This window comes from Saccopteryx bilineata, chromosome 2 (genome assembly GCF_036850765.1).
Source record: "Saccopteryx bilineata isolate mSacBil1 chromosome 2, mSacBil1_pri_phased_curated, whole genome shotgun sequence".
Classification (NCBI taxonomy): Eukaryota; Metazoa; Chordata; class Mammalia; order Chiroptera; family Emballonuridae; genus Saccopteryx; species Saccopteryx bilineata.
The window spans coordinates 291,078,381-291,093,301 of record NC_089491.1 but is presented as its reverse complement, the minus strand read 5'-3'; the positions used below and the strand labels follow the sequence as shown (position 1 = coordinate 291,093,301).

Sequence of the window (14,921 nt, the reverse complement as noted above, 5' to 3'; positions counted from 1 at the left end):
CAGGGAGAAATAAAGAAACTCTAGGTCTTATTTCATCCAGGATCCAACCCCCACTTGCTTTTGCTACAGCTCTAAACTGGGCCACCACTAGGGGAGACAAAGCCTGTCAATAAAAATCCCCCATGTGCTTTTGACCTCCTAGACAGTGACAAAAACAAACTCAGGAGTCAGCTCATGCTACAAAAACACAAACCAGTCCCCTGTGCAGACTGAATTCCATCTGGGATTAACAGAGAGTGCTACCCTGCTGAGCACTGGGCTCTCAGCAGACCTCTTTAACATGGTAGCATTCAGTGTCAGGCAAGGGCTAAGGAGCTGCCTGCTGTCACAGGGACCCAGCAGAGCTGGTTTTCAGAAGGAAGTCAGCCTTCTGCAGACTTAGCCCCCCCCCCCCCCAGGCTAGCAAAGACTTGTTGCTACTTGTTCCCAGGTTCAGTGTGGGAGGGAGCCTGGGAGTCCCTCAAAGCTGCAGAGTGTTCATTTCCAAGGACTGATTCATTTCATGGGGCCTGAGGAATCATATCTGACATAAACCAAAGCCACATTGTGAGTCACAGAAAAATCTGGAAAAGAAACAGCCTGATCCTCGACTTCTGCCAAATGACAGTGTCCAGTGGCCACCTATATCCACTAAAAGGCAGGTGGTAAAAACACGGCTTCAAGACAGGGGAAGGGCTGCAAATGAGCCTGGAGGCGATGAATATGAATGAATGGCGTGAACGCCCTGCAGTGTTGTTCACTGCTAGCCTTGCAGAGATGGTCTGAAGCTGGCAGGGGTGCCCTCTAATCGTGCTCACCTGTTTGCCAATTGCATGGCCTCCTGAGCCAGATTTCTAAAGCTATTTGGCCCCACGTAGTGGTCTGAGGGAGGGATGTTCTGTGAAAAGGAAAATTGGTTAAGGCTTTGCACTTGGTCATGGAGCCTGAGCAAGTTCTGCATCTGTCCTGTCAGAATCACCTGTCATTAGCCACATGACCTTCTCTACACCCTGAAACATAGAGTCCCAAGTTACCACGATCATTACAAGAAAAAAATGTATAGACAAGAATAAAGTTGAAATCTGTGTTCATAAAGTCTGGATATAGGTGCATTTAAAAAATATACACATGGTTTATATTTTCATAGGTATTTAAAGTTCAGTAGAATATATCAAGTTTTAAATGCCTATCTTAGTAAAGGCATTTTTATTTTCTAAAATTTCTATCATAAGCATTATTTTTGCAATAAGGAAAAAATCAATACACATTATTATTTTTTATTGGACACACATTAAATTTTAAATCTTTCATTTCCTCAGCATAATATCCGATATCTCCAAATTTCCTTTATTCACCTCCCACCTAGCCTTACATAATTGTTACCTTGGCCATCTCTACTCTGAAATAGGAGAATGCTCATTCCAACTTCTCCCTCCTACCACGAGACAAACGACATCATCAAAATAGTCACACTGGCAATAACTTTTCTTTCTCATTTTCAGAACCATTGGGCCCCTTCCGTTGTTCTCCCCCCTCTTTCTGCCTTCCTTTTCTTTCCATGTGTTCGTTTATTCATTCGTTCATTCATTCATTCATGCAGCAACCAGCACAGCCACACACTGTGCTATGGGCTGAGGACGTAAATATGAACACAACTCAGTCCTGCCCTCCGGGAGCTAACAAGTTAGACGATACACAGAGAGAAGGGAGGAGAGACGGGGCCAAGAGGAGGGTATGGGGAGCAAGAAGCGAAGGAGGGAGGATAACAGAAAACAGTAAAATGGGAAACTAAAGAACAAAAGCAGTTGTGGCTGTTTCAGGGGAGAGAAGGGCAAGTATCACATTTCCCCATGTATAAGACACTCCCATGTATAAGAGGCACCTTAATTTGGGGGCCCGAAATTTGGAAAAAAAAAAGTCTTACATAAAGCTATTGAACTCAAGTTTTATTCATCATAACATTCATACAACTCCTCTTCTGTCTGAAAATGCGGGAAATACAATTTAAAAAAAAATCTACAACCGTTATATAAGACACACCCAGTTTTTAGACCCCAAATTTTTCAGAAAAGGGTGCGTTTTATACATGGGGGAATACGGTATTTGCCAGATGGACCAGAAAACCTGAGAAACGGCCAGTGAGCCACTATGCCTACAGGTGGGCCTCCCAACAGAGCCTTGATCACAGAGCCCTGACCCAGCATCACCCACCGTGACCACAGAGCCCTGACCCAGCATCACCCATCGTGACCACAGAGCCCTGACCCAGCATCACCCATCATGACCACAGAGCCCTGACCCAGCATCACCCATCATGACCACAGAGTCCTGACCCAGCATCACCCACCGTGTTTCGCAGGGAAGACTCGCTCCCCTCCAGGCTCAGGTGCATCTGAGTGATGAGCCGACGAGTGTCCTGAACTCGGTTCTGATATTGACCGCTCAGGGCCTGGACCCTTTCCACAGTCATCTTGAGGTCATCCAGGCGGTTCCGATAGCTGTTTTCTTGGCTCCTTGCCTTGGCCAACTGGAGATTGAGAGACCTCATAGCACCTGAACACCAACAAGGAAAGGGAGGAAGGGGCTTTTTGCAGTCAGCACAGTGATCAAACATAATCGAGGGCTGCAAAAGTGACTTCGACTGGCCCATGGCAAAATGGTGAAAACACAATAAACGGAGACATGCAACTGCTCTTTTATCTCCATCGTTCATTTCCCAGGAGAATGTCACAGACAGTCCTTCCCCCTCTGCAAAGGCTGGGCAGAGACACCTGCTGACCAGATACCCAAGGAAGAGTCTATGGCCCACGTGTGGCAGTGTATTCTAGGACAATGAATTCATTGTTCTTCATCACCTTCTGAAACCTGGGCCTCCCTCAGGATGTCCCGTAGGGCCTGCTCAGCCTGCCGCATCCTGCCTTCCAGCTCTGGGTCGGGGACTCCTCCTCCGCCACCCTGAGCCTGCGAAACCAGGGCCTCCAGGCTCCGCAGCTGCTGCACAAACTGATCCATCTGAAACCACACAGGGATGAGGATCAGAACAGATGATGGTCGAATGGCAGGGACCCAGGGGATAAAAGCCAAAGGCCCAGAGATGCTCAGCATGTCATGGTAGTTCAAAGTTCAGACCCTAGAACCTAGGCTCTGAGTTTGAATCCTGGCCTCACTACTCACCAGCTGTGTGACCTTGGACATGTCACTTTCTTTATGTATAAGATGGAGATAATAATAACAATAATAATAATATCCCATAGAGTTATTACTTGGACTAAATGAGTTAATATTTATACAGTGCTTAGAACAAGGCATGGAACAAGAGGGCTGATTAAATAGATGAATTTTAAAAACAGGTTGGGTTTGTCCTACATTGTGGGTTCTATTTGGGCCCTTTCTTCACCCACCCTTCACTCCAGGAAGATAACAATGAATAATTAATAACAACATCAATTTCATTCTTCTCTGAAACACAAATGAGAAATTTCTGGAAACCATTCCTGTTTAGATAGCCTTGAGACCTTCTGGACTACTATCTTTTATTTGTTTCTGTTTTTCTTCATTTGTTTTACAAGGATATCTCTTGGGACAAAAGCCTAGGAAGTGGCATGTTATCGTGGAAAGACCCCTGAACTCAGAGTCAGGGGACATGGTTGGGATACTCAACTCCAACTGGCTATGTGACTTAAAAAAATTATAAACTTTTTTGAGACTGCTTGCTCAATGAAAACCGAGGTCAGAATGCTTTTTCCCCCCAACATGACCAAGTTATCATGAGTACCAAATGAGACAACATCTACAAAAGGGGTTTTGAAAAATGACACCTATAAGAACATAACTCCGAAGTATTATTACCATTAAAAGAATTTTTTAATACAGTAATTTTTAAAGAAAAAATCATAACGCTTACCCCTATCCCCAAAAGACTAGGAGGGTCCTAGATCTGTGACGGAACCTCCCAGCAGACACTTAAAGTTTACTCATGAGGGTGGCAGGCAGTGAGCATGCGTACCTGAATCTTCACTTGATCATAGCAAGCTGGACAGTTGGTTAGTGCTGCGTGTTCACAGTTGACGCCACCAAATCCTGGCTTGCAAACGCAGCTGCCGTCACTTCGACACTCCACAGGCTCAGAGCCCTCTGGGTTGCAGTTGCAAACTAGAGACAAAAGGCAAATAGGAGGTATTCCTAGCGCACTGATCCCAGAAACTGGAGGTATAGTAAAAGACAAGGAAGGAGATCAAGTCAGCATTCATAGTGTCCTCGGTTCACACTGGGTTAGACTTATCTCTTGAGTATGGTTCCAAAGCACATTCTAATACAGTTGGATTTCAGGGACCATCTGGAAAGTTTGCTTGAGAAATAGAAAAGCAGACATCAGAGTAATGGCGCGGTAGGAAGCGATACCGATAAATCTCCCCCAAAACTCAACAAGATCTTCAACCAGAAACAGAAAAACCTATCCTGGGAGCCTCCAGATGTTTCCACAAGTAAAAGCTCCAAGAAGAACACAATAAAACCAAATTTAAACTGTGACAACAACAACAACAAAAAAAGGGGGGGGGGAGAGGATGGAGATTAACAGTAGCAAAGGACGATGGAGTGCAAAAGTACTCACAAAATAGTGCGCTACAATGAACAGGGTAGGAACCCTTTTCATTACTTAAAGGTAACCACCATTGAAAAAACCACCACAGAAGCACATGAGATAAAAAAGATAGCAACAGAGGAAAGATGTATGGAATATAACCAAATAAAAACAAAAGATAGAAAAACGAAAGAGAAGGATCAAACAAGACACAAAACTAACAGAAAGCAAGATATAAAATGGAAAGTTTGCTTGCATGTGTGTGGATGAAGGAATATGACAACAGTTCATCCTTTCTGGTGACACTTATTTTCTTCCTCCTGTGAAATTGTAAGCCTGTTGGATATTCAGCAAGCACTCTGGCTTTGCTCACAAGGTGAATAACATTTCTTCTGGGCCTAATACTATGTGCCACATGTGGGCATCTCCTTCTATTTTACAGATGAGGAAGATAAGCACAGAGAGGTTGAGTAAGTTGTCCAAGATCACACAGCAAGTAAATGACCAGCTGGAATGAGAACTTGAAAAGAGCCAATGCTCTTCTCCTTCTGGCCCGCTGCCTTTGATGTATGAAATGCAGTAAGAAAGCAACACCTTTATTCAGTCAGTCAAATTGACTGCGTACCAACTACGTGCCACTTTTTGTTTGAAGAGTTGAGGATAAAACAGAAGTTGAGACACGGTTCTAATGGAGGTGCAGTGATTCTCTGGATGGCTCTATCTTTGGTGTTCCCAAAATACTCAGCATAGAGTAATATGATTACATATCTAACTGTAGTGTCATTACTAGCTTGAGTGAAGAAATGTATAGTCTAAAGCCAGAGAAACCCTTATTAATAATAGCCTCTTATAACTAAAATTATATAGTTTACAGTATACTTTCCCTATGCTATTTTATCTTTGCAACCACTTGGAGTTAAATAGTATTCATCCATATGAGGAAAACAGAACTCAGAGAAATTAATTGGTAGGATCAGAATAATATAGTACCATGGGTGTGTTAAAAAACCGGACTTGAACTCAGTATCGCCAGTGTCATGTGGGCTTTCTCCATCATGGGGCACTTTCTACTAGCGCACTGCAGCAAATCCACGGGTTGGGGTCAGAGCTGGTGGGATTCATACCCCTGGAGAGAAGCCCCGGGTTGTAAGGAGGTCCTCAGGCATTTCTGGAGGTGGAGACTCTGGTGGCAATGGGAGTGTTGGGGTTCCTTGCAGACCTCCCAGGGAATCAGGAGGCCTCCAGTCTGGGTCCCCAGAGCCACTCTGGACATTATAATAAACAAGCTGCTAAGTTCTGGGCACTGGGCCGGGTCTGGGACCGTTACGACCAAGGGAGGAGTCAGTGATGAGCCCAGCTCCCTAGAACTGAACTTGCCTCCAGAATAAAACCTACGCAGAGGTTTGTAAGAAGGGCTGAGCAAGAGGCCCGTCTGCACAGTCACGTTCTGTCTGAAGCAGCTTTGGGGACGCTCCACAGGTCCTGTTTGGAAGCCGAGTCTCCTGAGGAGACGTTTGACTGTTACCTCTGTACATCAATGACCCTGACTTCCCGAGAGGGACTCTTAAATCACTTCCCAACCCACTCCCCCTGCACCTCAGTTTGTTCAGGCTTAGTCGCCAGTTATTTATTACTCCCCTAGAATGGGTGGCAGCCACGTCCCTGCCCACCAGCCCCGAGAGGGGGCAGAGGATGTGGCCCCACCTTATTTCCTCTCCTGTTTAGGAATGTAAACCTGACCTTACTCACTTCTCCCTTCGGCTCTGCCCACTGGACACCTCCAGCTCTGTCCGCCAGCCCTGCTGCAGGGGAAACTGGTCTAAGGCCTGTGGCAGGCGGCAGGACTGGGCTGTCCCTGGGCCAGCTGGTCAGAGAAACCAAAGAAGCATCAAGATAACACCTGCTGTTGGCCTTGCTGATTTGTTCATTCTTACATGGGTTCACACTAGCAAGTTTATAGACACACACACACACACACACACACCTGCTAGGGGGTGCAGTCCTACCTCGACACTTGTCCGCTGGGTTGGGAGCCAAGGGGTCCCCGAAGTAGCCTGCTTTGCACTGGTCACAGTGGACACCAGCTGTGTTGTGGATGCACTTGAGACACCTGCCTGTCAGGCGGTCACAGTTCCCTGAGGCACTGGGGTCCACATTGTTGTTACACTGACAGGGCTGACAAGGCCTCACTGGCCCACGTTCCCCAAAGGGGTCCCCAAAGTAGCCATCGGCACAGAGCTCGCAGCGGGCACCTGGGAGGAACAAAGGGTCACACCCAGGGGTTGGTCATCCATCAGCAGCAAGACCAGACACAGAGGCAGAAAATACCAGTGGCTGTCTAGTGAACTTCCACCCTGGCCCCCAGAACAGCAGCAGCCTCAGGAGCAGGCCCCCAGGGCTGGAGGGTGGCTCTTGCCCGACAGGGGGTCCCAGGTGTTAGAACACAGCAGCACCCTCAGGGGCTTCCCGCCAGTTAACTAGGTGGCGGGGAAGGTCAGATCTGAGCAATCCACCCCAGGCTGCTATTGAAAACAAACTCTTTTTCCAGACTGACCGGAAGACAGGTGTGACATTTAAAAGGTCACTACATTTTCCTTCTTTACCTTGGTTCATTTTTAAAAACTGAGCTAAAGCCTGTATTACGTCTGAAAACTTCATCTCCTAATTACAGACCTCCTAACACAGCTTTAGATGTTCCCTCCGTGTACAGCCTGTCCCTCCTCAAGCCACCTCACCACTCGGGCATCAAAATCATCTTGTCTTTAGAATGAGCCCGTTTAGATGAACCCTAAGTAGTTCTAGTTCCCTAGAAATCCCTTGGACTAGAAGCTCAGCCTGTGAACCCACGGCATCAGGACGGCATGACGCAGGCGCCGGCCTTACCGGTGACCCCGAGGGGGCAGTTATTGCACACAACCTCCTCCGTCTCGGGCATCACCGAGCAGCTGAACCCATTGCGACAGGGGCACGGCTTGCAGCTTCGGGGGTCGTGTGGATCATTGTAGAAACCAAGGGGGCAGTCGGCACACTCGACGTCCGGATTCTCATCCCCTGAGTAACAGTCTCCTGGGAGGCAGAGGAAGAATGCGGGAGTAGAGACCTGAGCAGGGTAACACTCCACACCTCCTGTGATACACGGATTTACCCCAGACTTGGTAAATCAAAGCCTTCCTTTCTGAAGCTTCCTTCAAAGTGTTGGTACACCGGCATTCACCTGCGCCCTCCTACGACTCTAAACATGGCCGCGAACCTGGGTCTCACCCTCGGGCCCCCCGTGCTAAGCAGACACACACTTCCCTTACTCTCCATAACTTGACACCGCCCCCTGCCCCCATGGCCTGAGACCAAGTGCCGGCACATTCATCTGGGCCCTGATGGTGCCTTTGATCTCCCCAGACAATTCTTGCAACTCAATACCAACTCCCACCCAGCGCTGACCCAGAGAGCCACTTCCTGTAACCCAGCACCTTTCCCACCAGCTCCTGCCATTTCCACAATGAAAAGGATCGGGTGTAACAAAGCACCGTGTCCATCTTCCCCGCCTCCAGCCCGACTTTCCTTAATCCCTTCCCATCTCCAAAATGAGTCTGGACAGAGCCGTTCTTACAAGTTCTATCTCATCCCCGGGAGACCCCAGTCACCTGGCTGTACCCACCTGCATCCACCCCACCCCCTAGGTCCAGGTGTTCACTTCACTCACCTGTGTCTGGATCGCAGGTCCCTCCCCCTTGGCAGTTACATGGAATACAGGTGCCAAAAGGTCCCAGTCTGGCTGAGTCTCTTTTGTAGCCAGAAGCACACTCCTGGCAGAACTGCCCCTTGTACCCAACAGGACACACACATTGTTCAACCCAGGGGGCTGGGGCTCCAGAGACGGGGCGGGCTGAAACCAGGGTCACGTTGTCAATGTACCCAGTACCTGCAATGGCGAGAATGGGTTAGACGGAGCAAGTGGTGAGGTCTAAAGCTTCCCAGTCAGGCCTCTCTGTGGATTCTATCTTTCCTAAGTCACTATCACAGACAGGCAGCGTTCACTCCCTGTGCCCTGCGTGGAGGCGCAGCAGTTCATCATGACTGAGCACACGGGCTCTGGGGTCAGAAAAACCAGAGTTTAAACTCTGGTTCCACCTTCATGAGCAGTGTGAATTGGGCACATCACCTAACCTTTGCATGACTGTGTCTCCTCAACTGTAAAAGCAACAGTGCGATCTACTTCCCATGTTTGTTGTAAAAATTAAAGGAGGCATTGCCCTTGTTATAATGTGCCTGGCACATAGTAAAGATTCAGTGCGTTGTCAGGAAACACTTTCATTCTGCTTTATTCGCTGCACCAGTGACACGGGGGGTGGGGGTGCATCATGCAGACACACTTCCTCTTACTCTTTTTTTTTTTTTAAACAGGGACAGAGAGAGAGTCAGAGAGAAGGATAGATAGGGACAGACAAACAGGAACGGAAAGAGATGAGAAGCATCAATTATCAGTTTTTTCATTGGGACTCCTTAGTTGTTTATTGATTGCTTTCTCATATGTGCCTTGACCGTGGGCCTTCAGCAGACTGAGTGACCCCTTGCTCGATCCAGCGACCTTGGACCTTGGGTGAGCTTTTTTTTTGCTCAAACCAGATGAGCCTGCGCTCAAGCTGGCGACCTCGAGGTCTTGAACCTGGGTCCTTCCGCATCCCAGTCTGACGCTCTATCCACTGCGCCACCGCCTGGTCAGGTGACACACTTCCTCTTGACGTGGGTGCTAACAAGACGAAGGAACTCTCACTTAAGTAAGTTCAGTTGGGATCAGAAGCACCCAATGTGTGAAGTTCAACAAAAGGAATGAACAGAATACATGATGATGTCCGAACATGGCAGCACTGAGTGTAATCCCAAAGGAAAAGCCACCCGAGGGATAAGGAGGTCTGTGTCACAGGTACCATCTCCTAACTAAGGGAAGGAGATTTATTTTAGTGTAGATTATCTTCAAATCATCAGCTTTCACCTAAATTTGGAGACTCTCTTAGCAAGGTAGCATCCTCTATTCTTCTTTGGTGCTGACCTCTTTTTAGAGAAACATTCCTTTTTAATAACTTCTTCTAGAATCAAAACTTTTAACGTAGAGACTCTACATCACAACCATCGAGTAGTTTATCTACTCATTAGGGTAGCTGAGTTTAGAGAGCTCAAGCAAATTAAACTAAAACCTAGGAAGAGGGAAATTCCCTTCTCCTGCCACTTACTGTATTCTCCATAGGTGGCTCGGATCCACAGGGCTGTGAGGTTTCGCAGTAACCTCCGGTACTCAAAGTAACTCAGCTGGGGGCTCCAGTTACTGCTTGGATGTTCATTTAATCTGCGTGATTTGAAACCAAAAGCTTAAAAATCCAAGTCTTATCATTCAAATCTTATCATTTGTATCCCTGATACAAACTATGCCCAGGAATGTGGGAACAGCCAAGTCCCTGCTTAGGGAGGGGGAAAAGGACCAGTAGCCACACCCTTGTAAGCACAAACGTGGCCCCTTCTCCTCCGTGGGAAGTGCAAGCCCCAGGGGACGTGATCGAGGGCATCACAGTGCAGGAAGCCGAGCCCCAGGGTTCACGGCTCCAGTGCTGGTCCAGGTCCTCGGAGACCACTTTCTATTCTTGGTCACATAAAACCTAATATTAGAAACATCTCTGAGTTCAAGGAGCTCTGATCCTCAACTCTGGTCCTTAGGGGCCACCATTCATTTATGGTTTTGTTGTTTAAATAATGTATCGAAGCACATTTCACTTAACTCTTTTCAAAGCCAGTTTCCACCTTCTGCCTCTAATCCATCTAATTATCCTAGCTCATCACTTACAAGCTGCACTGTAACCATTTGTTTATTTTTCTCTCCCACTGGCCTGGCAGGAGCTTGAGGGCAGGGATCGTGTCCTGTCTCAGCACATAACACCATGGCCGGTACATAAAATGTGCTTGGAAAAGCTTGTTGAGTGATCAAATGATGACTGAATGAATGAACAAGGAACGGGGCTGCGGTCACAGTTTGTTCTATTCCATCCACTTGTCACCTCTCTTCTCACCTGAATGTGTAAGTCTTGGTGATCCCACAAGGCAGTGTCTTGCCGAGTGGCATCAAGGGGGCTGTGATCCGCAAACCAGCACCTTCCAGGATCACATCGTGGCGAGATGGGTGTCTGCCTCCCCTATCCACACGGTAGTCAAAAGACAGGGTTTGCCCATAGCTCACCTGCTGATTCCCAAGGAATTTGGCTGTGAAACAGAATTTGAAGAGATTGAGATCAGTTGCAAAACTGGAAAAGCAAACAAGTGAGCAAGTTAGCCCACTAATGTTGGCCATTTCTGGTGGGTCCTATATTATCTACCCAGAACCCTGCCCTAAACCACTCTTCCAGAGAAGAGCCAGTTCACGGCACTGGACGTGGCCACATGGCTATCGGCTACAAAGACAGGCTAGTTACTGAAATGCTGAAAGGACCTCATTACCAGACAATTCCATCTATTAGATGATTCATGGCACGGCCTATGATAGACCAGTAAGTTAAAATCCCAGGTTCATTGGCAATACTGCCATTTGTTACCCAATGCTTTAGAGTTCTACATAATGCTTTCACAAACATCATCACATTGGATGACAATAATTCTTGGAGGTGGGCATTATTATTCCCATTTAACAGCTAAAAGGATTAATGCTTGGGAAGGTTAAGAGGACAACTCACCCAGCAATCACACATTAATGAGCTAAGGACATGAGTAGGATTAGAATTCTAGCTGGAGCTTTTCCATCTAGCTTTTCTATATCACTGACTACGTCACTGACTAATATATATATATATATATATATATATATATATATATATATATATATATATATATAAATAATTTGCAAGTGGTTAAAGCTTTGAGAAATGTTTTGTTTCTGCTTTTCCATCAGCTTCTCAACAGACCCACAGATTGGACCATAGTCCTTATCTGTCTCGATGAGAAACCTAGAAACTTTCCCTTTGATTAAAGTAGGAACCTCACCCACGGTCTGACTGCCCGGGCACCCTGTTCTGCTATTTTGTGCCATGACTTTTTCAACTTGGGCTGAAGCCCCAACCATCCTCTGGAGATACAACTTCCCTGAGCACTAAGTGATATGGTTTTCACATTCGCCAACTCCATTTTTCTATCCTGACTTCCCAGTCCTCTAGGTTGGCTTCTATAGGACAAACACCATACATACCAGGAGCTACAAAATAGACAGGGTCCGATCGTCGTGCTGAGCTAAACACATCCCTGTGGCGCTGTGACCAGTGTAGCTTTGCAGGAGACCCATTTCTATGGACAGCCTTCCAGCCGTCAACATCTGGAAGACAAATCAAACCACCCTGCATTTGAACAAACCATCTATTCAGATAAAGAAGGCAAGACTTGCTTGCCTAAAAGTCCTAGCCGTGATTAGCAAGTGGGTTTTTGTTTTTAATAATTCCACGCTCATGCACAGTCCTCAAAGTTCCCATGCTCCTCTCTGCTTGGGTCTCACTTTCACCTGCTTCTGCCCCACCATTGCTGTGGCGTCTTGTCTCTGAGTCTCTCATAAGAAGGGAACACATTTTCATCTGCCTGCAATTTGGAATGTGATTTTTATTTACAGTAACAATCTGGCCTTCATGAGGGAAGTGGGTCGAGGATGATTAAAGAGAAATGGAAAGTTGGAATCATATCAATCTCCCATATTTTCATGGTGCTTTGTAGCTTGGGAACTTATTTCACATAATTAAGTCATTTAATGTATGTGAAAGCTGCAATAGTGAGTGTGCATTCCAGGAAGATGCTTACAAGCCCCCTCCCCCAATCCAATGAATGATTCTTTGCGGTTATGAAGCAGATGAGGATGGGAAATGCAGAGGATGAAAACCCAGTCTTTTTTTTTTTTTAACGAAGACAGAGAGAGAGTCAGAGAGAGGGATAGATAGGGACAGACAGACAGGAATGGAGAGATATGAGAAGCATCAACCATCAGTTTTCGCTGCGACACCTTAGTTGTTCATTGATTGCTTTCTCATATGTGCCTTGACTGTGGGGCTACAGCAGACAGAGTATCCCCTTGCTTGAGCCAGCAACCTTGGGTCCAAGCTGGTGAGCTTTGCTCAAACCAAATGAGCCCGCGCTCAAGCTGGCAACCTCGGGGTCTCGAACCTGGGTCCTCCGCATCCCAATCCAACGCTCTATCCACTGCGCCACCACCTGGTCAGGCAAAACCCAGTCTCTTGTTATTCTTTTAAGTTATTCATACCCTGGTGTGAGTCAATGGTTCAGCTATGACTTTCCAAGACATCAGGGTCTACATTATTACCCTGTAAAGAAACTGTACATTAAAAGCTACAAGAGAGTTGCCAACATGACTCAAGAATCCCATCCTATGGACTGTGAGGTAGTTATCCAGAAGCACAGAGCCCTGTACAGTGTAAAAACAAAATTTGAGAAAACAGAGTACTTCACCTTGATGGAAGGCAGAGGTGATTTTATGGACACTGTAGTCCCCAGAGCTGCGGCAGCTAGCTGAATGCCCGTAGCAGAAACACTGGGTGCAGCCCTCGGCGTTACCTCCATCCAGGTGATAGTAACCTGGTCGACACCTGCAGCGGCGTTTTAGAAATCAGGACAATATTGTGGGTTATTTCCTAGTCCACAAAGAGACTATGACATCTGATCTTTTCTACTTTCTCTCCCACCGGCCCTACTCATTCCCAGGGGTGCTACATACTAAGTACCACCCCCACTCTCAGACTGCCGCAGACACAGCACAAGAAGCAGCCATTCTCTCCCTCTCTGGTAGAGCAGAATCACGTTTGAATTAATGGTTGGAAAACTTAGCGGTTTTTCCCATTCCTGGTGAGGAACTGAGTGGAGGTCACACGGACAACGTGAGGTGGGAGGGGACAGGGCTGTGCAGAGCTGGCGCTGTCCTGGAGCAAGAGCTTAATGGGGACAAAAGGGTAGAGGCAGGGGCCAGGAAGGAAAAGCAAATGCTCCAGCCCCAGCACCCACTCAGCTGTACTGACCTTCCCCAAGACCACTTAGGGGTCGCCCATGATGTTTGCCCCTGTTCCAGGGCTCTGGCCCACCGGGGAAAGGGATGGGTGAGGATATGACAAAGGATGGCCAGAGACTCCCTACAAAAGCAAAGTATAGGCTGGAGTTCTACTCTCCCGGCTCGAGTGTCCCAGGGGCTTCTCTGAGGGCCACAGCTGCCACCCAAGTCCCAAAGGCTGGGATCACAGAAGAGGGAAGGAAGCTGGGGGGACTTTTTATTTTTCTGTTCAAGTTTACTACATCCTTTTACACGAAATAATAATAGAGTTTCAAGTATCGTTTATTTAGCATTTAATGATATGGCAGGCCCCCAGTGTGCGCTCTCTCATTTACTCCTCACTACAACCTTATAAAATATAAATTGTTACTTCCCGTTTTCTTGGATGAAGAGACCAAAAGAGGTTAAGAAGCTTGTTCAAGGTCATTCAGCTAGTAAGTGGCCAAGGCAAGATTCAAACTCAAGTACATCTGTTTCTAAATCATGTGGTCTAACCCACTGATTTAGAAATCAGGACGATATTGTGGGTCATTCCTTAGTCCACATAGAGACTATGATGTCTGATCTTTTCTACTTTCTTCCGGTCTAAGCCGGGAGCATGTTCATTGTGCAAAATCACAGAAAGCAAGTTAGCCGTGATGCTTCAGGGAGCAGCTGGAAATGAATAAGCATGGCTTTTCTCTATAGGGCAAGGGTTTAAAAAGTCATTATGGTTTCCATGGAGGCAACCTGTAGGTGAAGAGATTAAAAAACACGGAAGGAAAGAGGGAAATGGAGAGAGAGGGAGGAAGGAAGGGAGGGAGGGAGGGAGGGAGGGAGGAAAGAAAGGAGGAGGGAGGTCCAGAAGGGGTGGAGAGGGCCTGACACAGGGAGGGAGCGAAGGGGAAGAAAGCAAAAGGAATCAGGCAAAACTAAACGATCATGTTTATAGGGACGCACTTGCATAAAAGATTAGGAGGGAAAGGAAGGGACTGCCCTAGAAGTCAGAATGGTGGCTGCTTCTAGGAAGGAGGGAGGGTGTTGTCACGGGGGTAGCACGTTTTTAGCAAAAGTCTATTTTATATAATGGGTGATGCTGACACCATTGGTTTTATGTGGCTTTCTCTTTCTCTGTTATATTTTGAAATTAGAAACATTTTCAGAAAGTGACTCCTCTTTTAACCCCTCAGCTGTGTTTTCCCACCTCCCCCTCAGCAGCAAAGGGCCCCCCTGAAAATCCAAGCTCAGAATGTGCCTGGCATGTCCTCTGCCCAGGTAGAAGTGATTGGCAGGGCACCAGGGAACTGT

At 47.0% G+C, this 14,921-nt stretch overlaps 1 protein-coding gene across 3 annotated transcripts in view; it reads right to left on the bottom strand.

The window, feature by feature from the left end:
• The window catches only part of LAMC2 (laminin subunit gamma 2), a 69,915-nt gene that overhangs the window by 12,251 nt on the left and 42,743 nt on the right, over positions 1-14,921 (bottom strand). For all 3 annotated transcript variants that reach the window (XM_066261311.1, XM_066261310.1, XM_066261312.1), the window contains 11 exons: positions 13,043-13,179; positions 11,784-11,906; positions 10,618-10,807; positions 9,790-9,902; positions 8,262-8,480; positions 7,445-7,627; positions 6,568-6,813; positions 3,986-4,131; positions 2,835-2,991; positions 2,327-2,532; positions 798-877 (listed from right to left, as the gene is read on the bottom strand). In XM_066261311.1, the coding sequence (XP_066117408.1) occupies positions 798-877; positions 2,327-2,532; positions 2,835-2,991; positions 3,986-4,131; positions 6,568-6,813; positions 7,445-7,627; positions 8,262-8,480; positions 9,790-9,902; positions 10,618-10,807; positions 11,784-11,906; positions 13,043-13,179 (1,800 nt within the window). The remainder of the gene's footprint in view (positions 1-797; positions 878-2,326; positions 2,533-2,834; positions 2,992-3,985; positions 4,132-6,567; positions 6,814-7,444; positions 7,628-8,261; positions 8,481-9,789; positions 9,903-10,617; positions 10,808-11,783; positions 11,907-13,042; positions 13,180-14,921) is intronic.